The 12,914-nt window shown below is 35.3% G+C and overlaps 1 protein-coding gene across 1 annotated transcript in view; it reads left to right on the top strand.

Annotated features, from left to right (window-relative positions):
- The window catches only part of LOC107670543 (myosin phosphatase Rho-interacting protein-like), a 65,082-nt gene that overhangs the window by 10,379 nt on the left and 41,789 nt on the right, over positions 1-12,914 (top strand). The window contains exon 3 of the mRNA XM_016463186.1: positions 1,041-1,106. Within this exon, the coding sequence (XP_016318672.1) occupies positions 1,041-1,106 (66 nt within the window). The remainder of the gene's footprint in view (positions 1-1,040; positions 1,107-12,914) is intronic.

Raw genomic sequence — 12,914 nt, 5'->3', positions numbered from 1 at the left:
CGACTGTGGCATAATAAAAGCTCCGCTGCTTTCCAGCCGTGTGTCACGCTCGTTCAGTGCCTCATTTCACTTCGACGGCTTTCAGCCTCACCCTGCTTCATTCTACTACGTTAATAAATCATTAGCTCATCATGAACATGATTTCTGCCCGAGTCCCGTCGGATTGCATCGGCTGTGGGGATGAAGACCACAACTCCCATGATTCCACACTCAGCCACGGCGTCATCAAACTACGCCTTTGTCTCTTTGTTTATTTTGAATACAAGCCCTCCAGCGGCGAAAATTACATATTGTGCCATTAACGCTTCAATTTGATGTGAATTACTATTATAATTACAAGTAGTATAATTACACTACTTCTGTGGCCAAATAATTCAGTCTGCATGTGTGTATATACCAGTACTTAAGAAATGGTAAGTTGGTGATGGGCTTATGCTAATTAAATTAAAACAATATACTGATTTGTAAAGACACTTTTTGTCTATTCAGTGCTGTATTTATATGCCGCAATAATGTAATATCTGTAATTACTTATCATGTATCATGTAATTAACTTGATTAAAGTGATGAAACTGGAATAGCTACAGATATTTTCTTCCGTATTGTGACGTACATCTGAGTTAAACGGCTTATCGGAATAAATGTAGAGCAGGACTTGGATGAAGGTGATTGGAGAAGTCCAGTATTTCACAAGAAGTTCAAGTTAGAACATTTGCACGCATTTGAAATGCATGCACGGGTGAATCGTTTCCAATAAGATCAATAACATGCACTTAGAAATGAGATATTTTACTCCTGTGAGAAACTTTTTATTCTGTTTAATACTTTTGAAAAGGTTTTTAATCAAGTGAATCCAAATTTAGTTTTAAGTTTTTTTTTTGAAAAAAATTAATCTTAAACACTTCCTTTTAAAAAGGAATGGAAATGAGATGGGGTAAACTTTCATTTAATGCAGACTTCAAAAATCTATATTAACCAATTGACAGTTTGTTTAATTTAGCAAATATGAATAACATTAATAATACTTCCTTTTAACGCAGAAATGGCAGCGACGATTCTTCGTCCTTTATGAACACGGCTGCTTGCGCTTCGCTCTGGATGAATTGGTAAGTCTTCCATTCTTTATATCTTTTGATCACGCAATTGCACATCAGTGGTCTGTGAATCTAATCGCTCAGCTGAGAGATTGCATTCATGTTCTTCAAAGCTGGCCTAACCAAACCTCAGTGGAATCCTCTCCAATAAAAACACAACATCACCATCCCTGAACTAAAATAAACCAGCAACAGTTTGTTGCTCCACCAGCAGCTCAGAGATGAGAACGACCGAGGGAGTCCATCGGATGGGAACCAGCAGAACATGGTCCTGTGGTTAATGAGAGCCCGACTCAGCCTGTTTGTTTCACAGGAATGTGTCATGGGTGACCAAATTAGCTGCCCGGTCTGGCAAGAGATTACAGCGTTTGTGTGTAAACAGTGAAGCCCACACACAGGCTCAGTGCTAGCACTGCGTCCCTCCGAGCCCTTGACCCCTGACGCTTAGGTTGCTTACTACAGCAGTGCCTTTTAGCGCGGTGCAATTCATCATTCTGCTGTGCAACACGAGGCAGCAAGCTGGAGTCGCATCATTGTGCGAGAGGGCTGAGGGAGGACGTTGTTTTTATTTCCAGTGAGTGGTGAGGACAATCCAAACTAGTGCTACAGAGTTTCCTGCCATTGTTTGGCTTTGAAAACGCTGTCTGCTCTGGTGTAATTTAAAGCAATAAGCCCCAAGAAGCCGTGGTTTACAGTGAATTTATAACAGCTAAGGGGCGTTGTTAGGTACGATGCGATGCGGAGTCTAAAACCCCCTTAGCTGTTATAAATTCACTGTAAACCACGGCTTCTAGGGGCTTATTGCTTTTATAAAACGGTTATTCCATATATGTAGTAAGGCTTCACAAAATAAAACGGAGCAAATAAAGTGTAATGATATTAATAAAAACAGTATTCTTCCACCAAACAATGTAGCTCCTCAAAAACAGTTGTGGTTGCAACAAAGTGGTTGCCGAGCAACACACAAACGTAAACAAAGGTGTGTGTTACTTTGTAGAGTAATTTACAACAGCTTTGAACGCGGCTCAGCCAATCAGAATCAAGCACCGGAACTCTCCGCTTTATATAGAGTCTTTTCATCTGTGCGGGGAGTTTCGGGAAATGCTGTTAAATTAGGTCAAGAAAATGGACACTTCGGAGTATGGATGCTAGCAGGGACGCTTTGACTTATTTGTGCAGAAAAAAACTGTGCTTAAGGTTTTTAAGTATTCCTGAGAACAAAGTGTCAGACTCTGACTTTGTTTTGCATGTTATAGTGCTGAAATGCTTTGTTTCTAGTAAAGGTGGTTGTGAATTGATCTGATATTTGAGCACATGACACACTAGCTCACTTCTAAGAGGCTAAATGGAGTTTCGTGAATGGCTTAATTGATTTTTCTCTCGTCTCCTGGGAATCTTCTCATAGCGCAGAATCTGTTTTACCTCTATATACTGAGGTCTTCAGTTTCCTTAGCTGAGCGTTCCTTTCAACCCAAGCTCTATTTTTCGCAAAAACGTGCCTGTACATACAGTTCACTGAAATCAACACCAGTGGCAGTAAAACACTGACAACTTTTATTCCTTTTCACACAGATTATGATTACAGTGGCAGATTGTTGATTAATAAAGACTGATTTTTGTGCACAATACTATGTTATGAGCTCAAAACACTTTTACCACAGTGCATGATTTGTAAACTAACACATTTTGATGTTTGCATCTCATAAGCAGCTCCATATGTGTGTCTTTTCTGATGTAGTAAACTTGCTCGGTAGCGCACCCGGTGCAGCATTGCACTTGTGATGAGAAGCGCTCGGGTACGAGTCCGTCAAACACCAGTCACAATAAAAGAGCTCAGAGACTTGTAGAAGCAAGATAAAATGACATGGTTGCTACAGCACATGTTTTATTATTTTAAAACACGATACAGCATTAAACTTTCTGTGCTTTTAATTTCTGAACTGCCGCAATATGTGCAACAAGCAGTGTAATAAAACGCTGCCAGATTCACATTCATCTGTTTCAGATGCTTCACTTTCACTTCGAAAGTGTCGTGCAACTTTCAAGAAGCAACGCATTGTCAATTGCGTAGGCACCGCCTTAGGCACGTTTTTCCAGTGAGCCTGAGTTATGGCTAGTTTTTAATTATTTTAGGGTTTGTTATGTGTAGTGTGTGCATCAGTTGATCTTAAGAAACGCTCAAGTATGCACTCCAGACACTGATGTAATCATGTCCCAGTATGGTTGTAGTTGTTTTAAAGCACATGAACTCTCTAATCCCGTAACTTGCCAGTCACATTAAGAGAGTCTGCCGGTAAGTAGCCATTCATCTAGCTTCACTAGTGACTCTTGTAAACATGATGTGCGTTCAGCTGCGGTCTTGAAGTATTTTAATTGTCCGACTGAGATGTTCTGAATGTGGAGTCTGCTCTCAGGATTGCGTTTCCCCCCAATATGCCCTTATTAGGAGAAACTGCTGAGGACTGTGGGTCACGGTGCTCAACTCTGAGAACGTTAGCCCCCTCAAAACCACATGGAAATGTTAAATATGCTTTGAGATTCTCGTCTTTGGGCTTTGCCACGACACCTATTTCTAGGACGAAGACCAGAGAAAATCAACTTAGAAGACTAAAGCAGAGTTTGTTTCGGAAACCAGATTTTACGCGGCACATCAAGCCGCTGGAGTTCACCGTTCGCTTTCGACCCAAGGAGCTGCCGTTTGCCAGGTGTTGAATATGAAATGCGTCTGTTTCATAGCCCTCGGGTGTTCCTGAGTTGGAGGGTTTACATAAGTGTGTTTTAACAGACGACACTGCACGTCTGGACACATGTATGCTGCAAAATAAGAAGAGCTACCTGAAAATAACGCAGCTTTGCTATTGTGCCGCTTGCGTTTGCAATAAAACAGTTGTTGTGACCCAAAACATTGATGTCTCTCCTAAAAACTCGTCCTTCTGGCTGTTTTTGTGTTTTGATCCGTTTTAATCTCCCTCATCAACAAACTGGAAACTGTTGAGCTTTGCATCATGGCCTGTTATGTTGGCATTCTAAATAATTAAAGTTAATGGGCAACGGATATTGTCAATTAAAACAATAGCCAACCATAAAAGTACATTGAAGAAAACTGTGTAAAAGCAATTTTCACTCAGAAATTGCTAGTAAATTTAACAATTACAAAAAAGGGCAATTATGAAAATACAATAATCGAGATAAAACTATTATTACGCACCCATTCCGCCCCTTTTCCAGCGCTGCGCTTTCGTTCCTCCATAAAAGCCCAATTTCACGTGCAATCAGTAAAATCATGTAACGTGACTTTTGCAAAATGGGACGTGCTTGATTTATATAAGTATATTTATTCATGTTTTTAAAAGCGTGAAATAGATCTTGCGCTGCTCCTCAGGAAGATATATGCGCTCAGAGACGGAGCAGAACACGAACTGTAAAGTCATCTTTTAGCTCAAGGTGCGCGCCTAAACGGTCAAATACATGCAAAAATGTGTCAAAATGCGGCGATTACTGATTATTCATGTATACCTTCATCGGTCATGTAATAAATGAACGTAAAGAGTTGAGAATGAAAATACGCGTGTAACGGTAAATTGGATCCGTGCGGCTCTTAAAGTGACAGCAGGCTATTTTTCTGTTGCGACTGTGTGCTTCATATTAATCAAACAACAAAAGACAAATTCAAAATCACACACTGCTCTTGAGTGAAGGACTTTTGTAGATTTAATAAGAAACAAAAAAGTTTAATTCTTACAGTGAAGTCCATGCTGTTTTATTTTACATTTGATTATTCTTTTCTGTAGTAGGCTGTAAACTGCTTGAGACTTGCATAAAAAAACATTAAAGCATAGTTTGTTTCATTTGTATCTTTTTATTCTATTGTATTTGTCCTTTGCTTTTTATTACTGACAGTTTAATTATTTTCAATAAGTTTTCGGACTTTTTGTTTGTATGTTTGAAATCCCGCTGGTCTCTACAATGTAGATGTCATAGCAACCTTATTTAAAGGAATATGTATATTTGATATGCATCACTATCTTTAAATAAATCACTCATATAAAGTTTTGGTCATATGTTCCCCTCATAATCGTGTTAAATAATCGTGATTATGATTTTTGCCATAATCGAGCAGCCCTAACTGAAATAGTATTTTCTTGCAAATTGTATGCCAATAATCTTTCTTTCATACAACTTTGAAAAAATTTTTTTTTTTTACAGTCTAGTCCATATGACTAGGCTATATTTTATAACAGCTTTGTGTGAGGAACAGACTGAAATTTACATTTACATTTAGCAGATGCATTTATCCAAAGCGACTTACAAATGAGGACAATAGAAGCAATCCAGCAAAAGAGCAATAATGTGTAAACCCCGGTTAGACAAGGTTCTTTTATAATAAATAAAAATAGTTGATTGAATAGAAAAATAATGGAGAACACTCATGTTTTTATAAATAAAAGAAAATAAGTAGATGGAAAATAAATCGAATAGAGTGCTAATGTTAGAGGGTCAATTTTTTAAAAGGAAAAGTAGATAAAATAGAAATCGAATAGAGTGCTAATGTTAGAGGGTGATTTTTTTTATAAAAGGAAAAGTAGATAAAATAGAAATACAATAGAGTGCTAATGTTAGAGGGTCGTTTTTTTAATAAAAGGCAAAGTAGATAAAATAGAAATACAATAGAGTGCTAATGTTAGAGGGTCGTTTTTTTAATAAAAGGCAAAGTAGATAAAATAGAAATACAATAGAGCGCTAATGTTAGAGGGTCAATTTTTTAATGAATGAAAAGAAAACAAGTAGATGGAAAATAAATCGGATAGAGTGCTAATGTTAGAGGATACATTTTTTAATAAAAGGAAAAGTAGATAAAATAGAAATTGCATAGAGTGCTAATGTTAGAGGGTCCATTTTTTAAAAGGAAAAGTAGATAAAATAGAAATTGCATAGAGTGCTAATGTTAGAGGGTCCATTTTTTAAAAGGAAAAGTAGATAAAATAGAAATTGCATAGAGTGCTAATGTTAGAGGGTCCATTTTTTAAAAGGAAAAGTAGATAAAATAGAAATTGCATAGAGTGCTAATGTTAGAGGGTCCATTTTTTAAAAGGAAAAGTAGATAAAATAGAAATTGCATAGAGTGCTAATGTTAGAGGGTCCATTTTTTAAAAGGAAAAGTAGATAAAATAGAAATTGCATAGAGTGCTAATGTTAGAGGGTCCATTTTTTAAAAGGAAAAGTAGATAAAATAGAAATCGAATAGAGTGCTAATGTTAGAGGGTCAATTTTTTAAAAGGAAAAGTAGATAAAATAGAAATCGAATAGAGTGCTAATGTTAGAGGGTGATTTTTTTTATAAAAGGAAAAGTAGATAAAATAGAAATACAATAGAGTGCTAATGTGAGAGGGTCAATTTTAAAAAAAGGAAAAGTAGATCAAATAGAAATACAATAGAGTGCTAATGTTAGAGGGTCATTTTTTTAATAAAAGGATAAGTAGATAAAATAGAAATACAATAGAGTGCTAATGTTAGAGGGTCGTTTTTCTAATAAAAGGGAAAGTAGATAAAATAGAAATACAATAGAGCGCTAATGTTAGAGGGTCAATTTTTTAATGAATGAAAAGAAAACAAGTAGATGGAAAATAAATCGGATAGAGTGCTAATGTTAGAGGATACATTTTTTAATAAAAGGAAAAGTAGATAAAATAGAAATTGCATAGAGTGCTAATGTTAGAGGGTCCATTTTTTAAAAGGAAAAGTAGATAAAATAGAAATCGAATAGAGTGCTAATGTTAGAGGGTCAATTTTTTAAAAGGAAAAGTAGATAAAATAGAAATTGCATAGAGTGCTAATGTTAGAGGGTCCATTTTTTAAAAGGAAAAGTAGATAAAATAGAAATTGCATAGAGTGCTAATGTTAGAGGGTCCATTTTTTAAAAGGAAAAGTAGATAAAATAGAAATTGCATAGAGTGCTAATGTTAGAGGGTCCATTTTTTAAAAGGAAAAGTAGATAAAATAGAAATTGCATAGAGTGCTAATGTTAGAGGGTCCATTTTTTAAAAGGAAAAGTAGATAAAATAGAAATTGCATAGAGTGCTAATGTTAGAGGGTCCATTTTTTAAAAGGAAAAGTAGATAAAATAGAAATTGCATAGAGTGCTAATGTGGGTGATTTTTTTTAATAAAAGGAAAAGTAGATAAAATAGAAATACAATAGAGTGCTAATGTTAGAGGGTCAATTTTTAATAAAAGCAAAAGTAGATAAAATAGAAATCGAATAGAGTGCTAATGTTAGAGGGTCAATTTTTTAAAAGGAAAAGTAGATAAAATAGAAATCGAATAGAGTGCTAATGTTAGAGTGTGATTTTTTTTATAAAAGGAAAAGTAGATAAAATAGAAATACAATAGAGTGCTAATGTTAGAGGGTCAATTTTTTAAAAGGAAAAGTAGATAAAATAGAAATACAATAGAGTGCTAATGTTAGAGGGACGTTTTTTTAATAAAATGAAAAGTAGATAAAATAGAAATACAATAGAGTGCTAATGTTAGAGGGTCGTTTTTTTAATAAAAGGAAAAGTAGATAAAATAGAAATACAATAGAGTGCTAATGTTAGAGGGTCGTTTTTTTAATAAAAGGAAAAGTAGATAAAATAGAAATACAATAGAGTGCTAATGTTAGAGGGTCGTTTTTTTAATAAAAGGAAAAGTAGATAAAATAGAAATACAATAGAGTGCTAATGTTAGAGGGTCGTTTTTTTAATAAAAGGAAAAGTAGATAAAATAGAAATACAATAGAGTGCTAATGTTAGAGGGTCGTTTTTTTAATAAAAGGAAAAGTAGATAAAATAGAAATACAATAGAGTGCTAATGTTAGAGGGTCATTTTTTAATAAAAGGAAAAGTAGATAAAATAGAAATAGAATAGAGTGCTAATGTTAGAGGGTCAATTTTAAAAAAAGGAAAAGTAGATCAAATAGAAATACAATAGAGTGCTAATGTTAGAGGGTCATTTTTTTAATAAAAGGAAAAGTAGATAAAATAGAAATACAATAGAGTGCTAATGTTAGAGGGTCGTTTTTTTAATAAAAGGAAAGTAGATCAAATAGAAATAGAATAGAGTGCTAATGTTAGAGGGTCAATTTTTAAAAAAGGAAAAGTAGATCAAATAGAAATACAATAGAGTGCTAATGTTAGAGGGCCGTTTTTTTAATAAAAGGAAAAGTAGCTAAAATAGAAATACAATAGAGTGCTAATGTTAGAGGGTAAATTTTTTTAATAAAAGGAAAAGTAGATAAATAGAAATAGAATAGAGTGCTAATGTTAGAGGGTCAATTTTTTTAATGAATGAAAAGAAAACAAGTAGATAAAATAGAAATAGAATAGAGAGTGCAAGTGTTAGACGGTCAAGTTGTTTAAACTAATAAACTTAATTTAATTTTAACTTAAATTTATACTAATAGTTCACCCTAAAATGAAAGTTGTCATTAGTTACTAACCCTCATGTTTTTACAAATCTACGTATATACCATGATGTTTTTCTGAATAAAGAGATTTACGCAGCTCATGTCTGTCAGAAACTCCATAAGTGACCATTTTTGGCTGAACCGTCCCTTTAAGATGGACAGTGATTATAGAGGACCTCATTCACTGATCCTTGTTTTAACTGGGCATTAAAATGCCTCTTATTAAACAGTGAGTCTGTTTTCATTCTGTATTTGACTGTAAATTATGCAGTTTGATTCCTTACAATGAGGACAAACTGGCAAGTGAGCATAACTGTGTTTTATTACGGTTTTATTACAATTCTAAAAATAGCTGAGCATAGCCAGACAATGAAAAGATATGAGATTTGATGTGTTTTGGAATAAAAACCACAATAATGTGAAAAGCATGAATGGCGGGCTTGGCATTCGTAAACTGTTGTTTCGGATGAGCTGTTGATTCGCTGCCTGTGTGCATGTTTACTAAGACATTATGATGGATTCGTTAACTGTAGCACACATTAGCGTTTGGCCCGGGCCCTTGCTGTAGTTCAAGCTATTTGCTCTTCCTGTTTTTCTTTTTTTTTTTTCTTCATGCATTGCCTAATATTCTCCTCTCTTATCTGAAGACGTCTTAAAGACTCCCACCCCCAACCCAAGCGAATCCAAAGACCTAAATTAACTGCTGTCGAACTTTAGGACACATAGCTCAAATTATTTGTGCGCTTGCGGCTACTGACGCTTTTACAGGAATTTATGCTACAGTTTTGTGTTCGTTCTTGAATGCCCTTCTGGATAAAATAATATGAAATTAGCAATCCGATACATCTAGGTTTCTATCATGATTTGTGATGGAACAAAGGGATAAAAATGTCCCGTTGTGTGTTTTCGGGGCCGTGGAGTGACGTGAGATTCTTTGTTGTTGTTGCGTCTTCTGTTCTTACGCTGCTGGTGTCTCATTACGCAGATTTCTTTCCATCCACAGCACTCACTCTGTAGTGAAACAGAAACACTGCTGCAGTTTATAACTGTGACGCACTGTAATTGCCATATTTGGCATTCCCTGGAGTTTACTGGCAGCTTTTAATAAAGCTAGATCACTTAAAATGTCCATAAAAGGAATCAGGAAAGGACGGCACCTGTTTTACGTCTCGAGTCTGCAGAACGTCTGATAACAGCCCGAGATGGTCGAGTGTGAATCTCGGGATCTGAACAATGAAGGAATCCAAATCTCAGTCCGGTGCTTTAAAGCAGTGGTTCACAAACTTTCTGCAGCATGCGCCGCTTTCTAGCGTTTGACACGTGTCAACTTGACTAACTCTTTTGCTCACCAGTCACTGTGGCGAGTGGTTTTCCAAAATTACTAGCCACTTGGCATTTTCACTGGCCACAATTTTGTTGTTGGGAAATTACATTTTATGACTAAAGTTGCTGCATACTAAAATTTATTTCAGTTCATTTTTTTGCCTATTTAAAGGGCATTTTCCCTAACCTTATTAATTGCATGCATCATCTTTCATATTAAATATTTTATTAAAAATGTCACTTAATATAGTAAGACACTATAGGGCTGTTACCAATCAAATGAAATCAGTATTAACAAAACCGATCTTTCCACTGCAATAGAAACAGAAGCGGCATTTAGATGCATTTACACACAGTTTAATGAAGCTGAAATGTAGCATGAATGCATTTACGCTGCAAAATTACAACAGCATAAATAATGTTATGAGCTTGGTGTTTTAAATCAGTGTTTTTTTTAATACACAAATATGAAATGTTGGAAAAAATTCAAGGATAAGCTACTTTTTAATTTGAAAGTAAACCGCCAGTAGGTGGCAGCAGGTGACTGTCTTAACGAGTGAGTCATTGAGTCATTCATTCAAACGATTCGTTCAGACGGCTGATTCATTCAAGAATGAAGCGAGTGCCTGTCTTTATGAACGGACCACTGAATCATTGACTCAAATGATTAATTAAAAACACGAATCATTCAGTAAGGAACCACCGCTGTGTGTCGCTCAGAGATGCGCGACTGTTCTGCTGCGATCTTTATTTGGAACTATTTTCGTTAACCAAATCGAGCAAAAACAGTCAACATTGACAATATTGTACTAAAATGTAAGTCACTTAATAATAACTTCTCATTTGAACACTTGTATAAAATCAATGTCAGATTTGCAGTCGTGGTTTTCAGGGAGAACGGCACTCTCTTGGTCGTGTCGTATATGTTATAAATATAAAACCTACATATTTACCGCAGGATGTTTCTTCTGTGTGCAGTTGTTCATTTGTTTCAATTTGTCTCACACACAGGCGGCATGAGCCTAATCTGTCGCGACCATGTTATACTGTCAATACATTATCCATTATTAATCACTGTTTACACCTAATGTAATAAAATCATAATCATTCTCGCCGAAACTTCAGTGCTTCCCTGATTGGATGTTTTAATCAGATTAGTTGTCCGGTCACACAAGTAAACTTCTCTTTCACTTGCCCCTTCAAAAAAGTCCACTTAACCCAGACAAGCATTAATGTCGAGCTCTGTTACTGTATATAAAACTCAACCCGCCAAAGTGGGAGTGACCGTGTTACATTTGACGAGTGATAATGTCAAGCCCTGACTGTGTATTAGAAAACATCAACAATTCAGTTATAAATAAAACAGAATATTTAAGAATACTATAACTTACTACCCTTTTTTAGTGAAAAGGATGGGCCTCATGTTTGCACACAGATCATGAAAATCATTCTCTCGCACACCCCAGTTTGGGAACCTTTAAAGAAGCAGTTCACCCAAAATGATGCCATTATATACTCATCCTCATATCATTCCAAACCTGTTTGACTTACGTTTTCAAGCTCCAAAACGACAAGAAAGGACCACATGCACAGTGTTTCAAGTCTTCTGATTTTCAGATTTTTTTTTTTTTTTTTATATACATGCAGTTTTATGACCTCATGAGAATTGAGACTAAATGAGATCATAGTTCACATTCTTAAAAAATAAATCATGTGACACCAGAGGATCATTTACCATAGACAAATGAAGTCAAAAAGTTGATTTTAAAATTGTGAAAACTTTTTCTTTATACACTATCATTTGAAAGTTTGGGGTCAGTAAGATTTTTTTTTTTTTTTTATGTTTTTGAAAGTAGTCTCTTCTGCTCATCAAGGCTGTATTTATTTGATCAAAAACACAGTAAAAATGTCTAAATATTATTATAATGTAAAACAGCTGCTTTCTATGTGAATATCTGTTAAACTGTAATTTATTTCTGTGATGCGCAGCTGTATTTTCAGCATCATTACTCCAGTCTTCAGTGTCACATGATCTTCAGAAATCATTCTAATATGCTGATTATTAGAAACATTTCTGATTATTATCAAAGCTGAAAACAGTCATGCTGCACAATATTTTTGTGGAAACTGTGATGCATTTTATTTTTCAGGATTCACAGATGAACAGAAAGTTCAGAAGAATCTTTTGTAACATTGTAAATGTTTTTGTCACTTTTAATTAATTTAATGCGTCCTTGCTGAATAAAAGTATTAATCTTTCCAAAAAAACCTTACTGACCCCTAAACCTTTGACTGGTTTTGTGCATATATGTTGACCCGTGTAAAGCACCCATGTACAGTGCATGGATGAGAACACACAGTTGCATGAGGGAACGTACAGGTTACAGTCCTGAGCTGTTGAGGTCATTGAAGAGCTCTCTGACAGTGTTCTTTTTGTTGATAAGGGACCGTAATATATCTGCTCAGTCATTAGACCAGCTGCAGGGGGTCCGGTGTGGCTCCAGTACAGCTTTAATGCCTCTCAAAGCACAGCAGGGTGACAGGCGTAAATAAAGGCATGTTTGACGTGTTTGGCAGGACTGGAGCGTCAGGGAACAATGGCATCAGCACTACAGTAACGATCACGGCTGCTGCAGCACTGATTTAATGATATGAGGAATATATTGGTGACGTACGTGTTTACTCAGAAACTGTTGCTCTATAACAAGCTACTTCAGCAGAAAACGCAGACAGTGAGGTTCAGTAACAAAGTCGTTTGGGTCAATGATTCAAATATAGATCACAATATGTGACCCTGGGGCACAAAAGCAGTCTTAAGTCGCTGGGGTATATTTGTAGCAATAGCCAACAATACATTGTATGGGTCAAAATTATTGATTTTTCTTTTATGCCAAAAATCATTAGGATATTAAGTAAAGATCAAGTAAGTACATTTCCTACCGTAAATATATCAAAACTTAATTTTTGATTATTAATATGTATTGCTAAGAACTTCATTTGAACAACTTTAAAGATGATTTTCTCAATATTTAGATTTTTTTGCACCCTCAGATT

The sequence above is a fragment of the Sinocyclocheilus anshuiensis genome, unplaced genomic scaffold (assembly GCF_001515605.1).
Source record: "Sinocyclocheilus anshuiensis isolate Anshui unplaced genomic scaffold, SAMN03320099.WGS_v1.1 scaffold989, whole genome shotgun sequence".
NCBI lineage: Eukaryota > Metazoa > Chordata > Actinopteri > Cypriniformes > Cyprinidae > Sinocyclocheilus > Sinocyclocheilus anshuiensis.
This window is presented reverse-complemented; position numbering and strand designations above follow the sequence as displayed.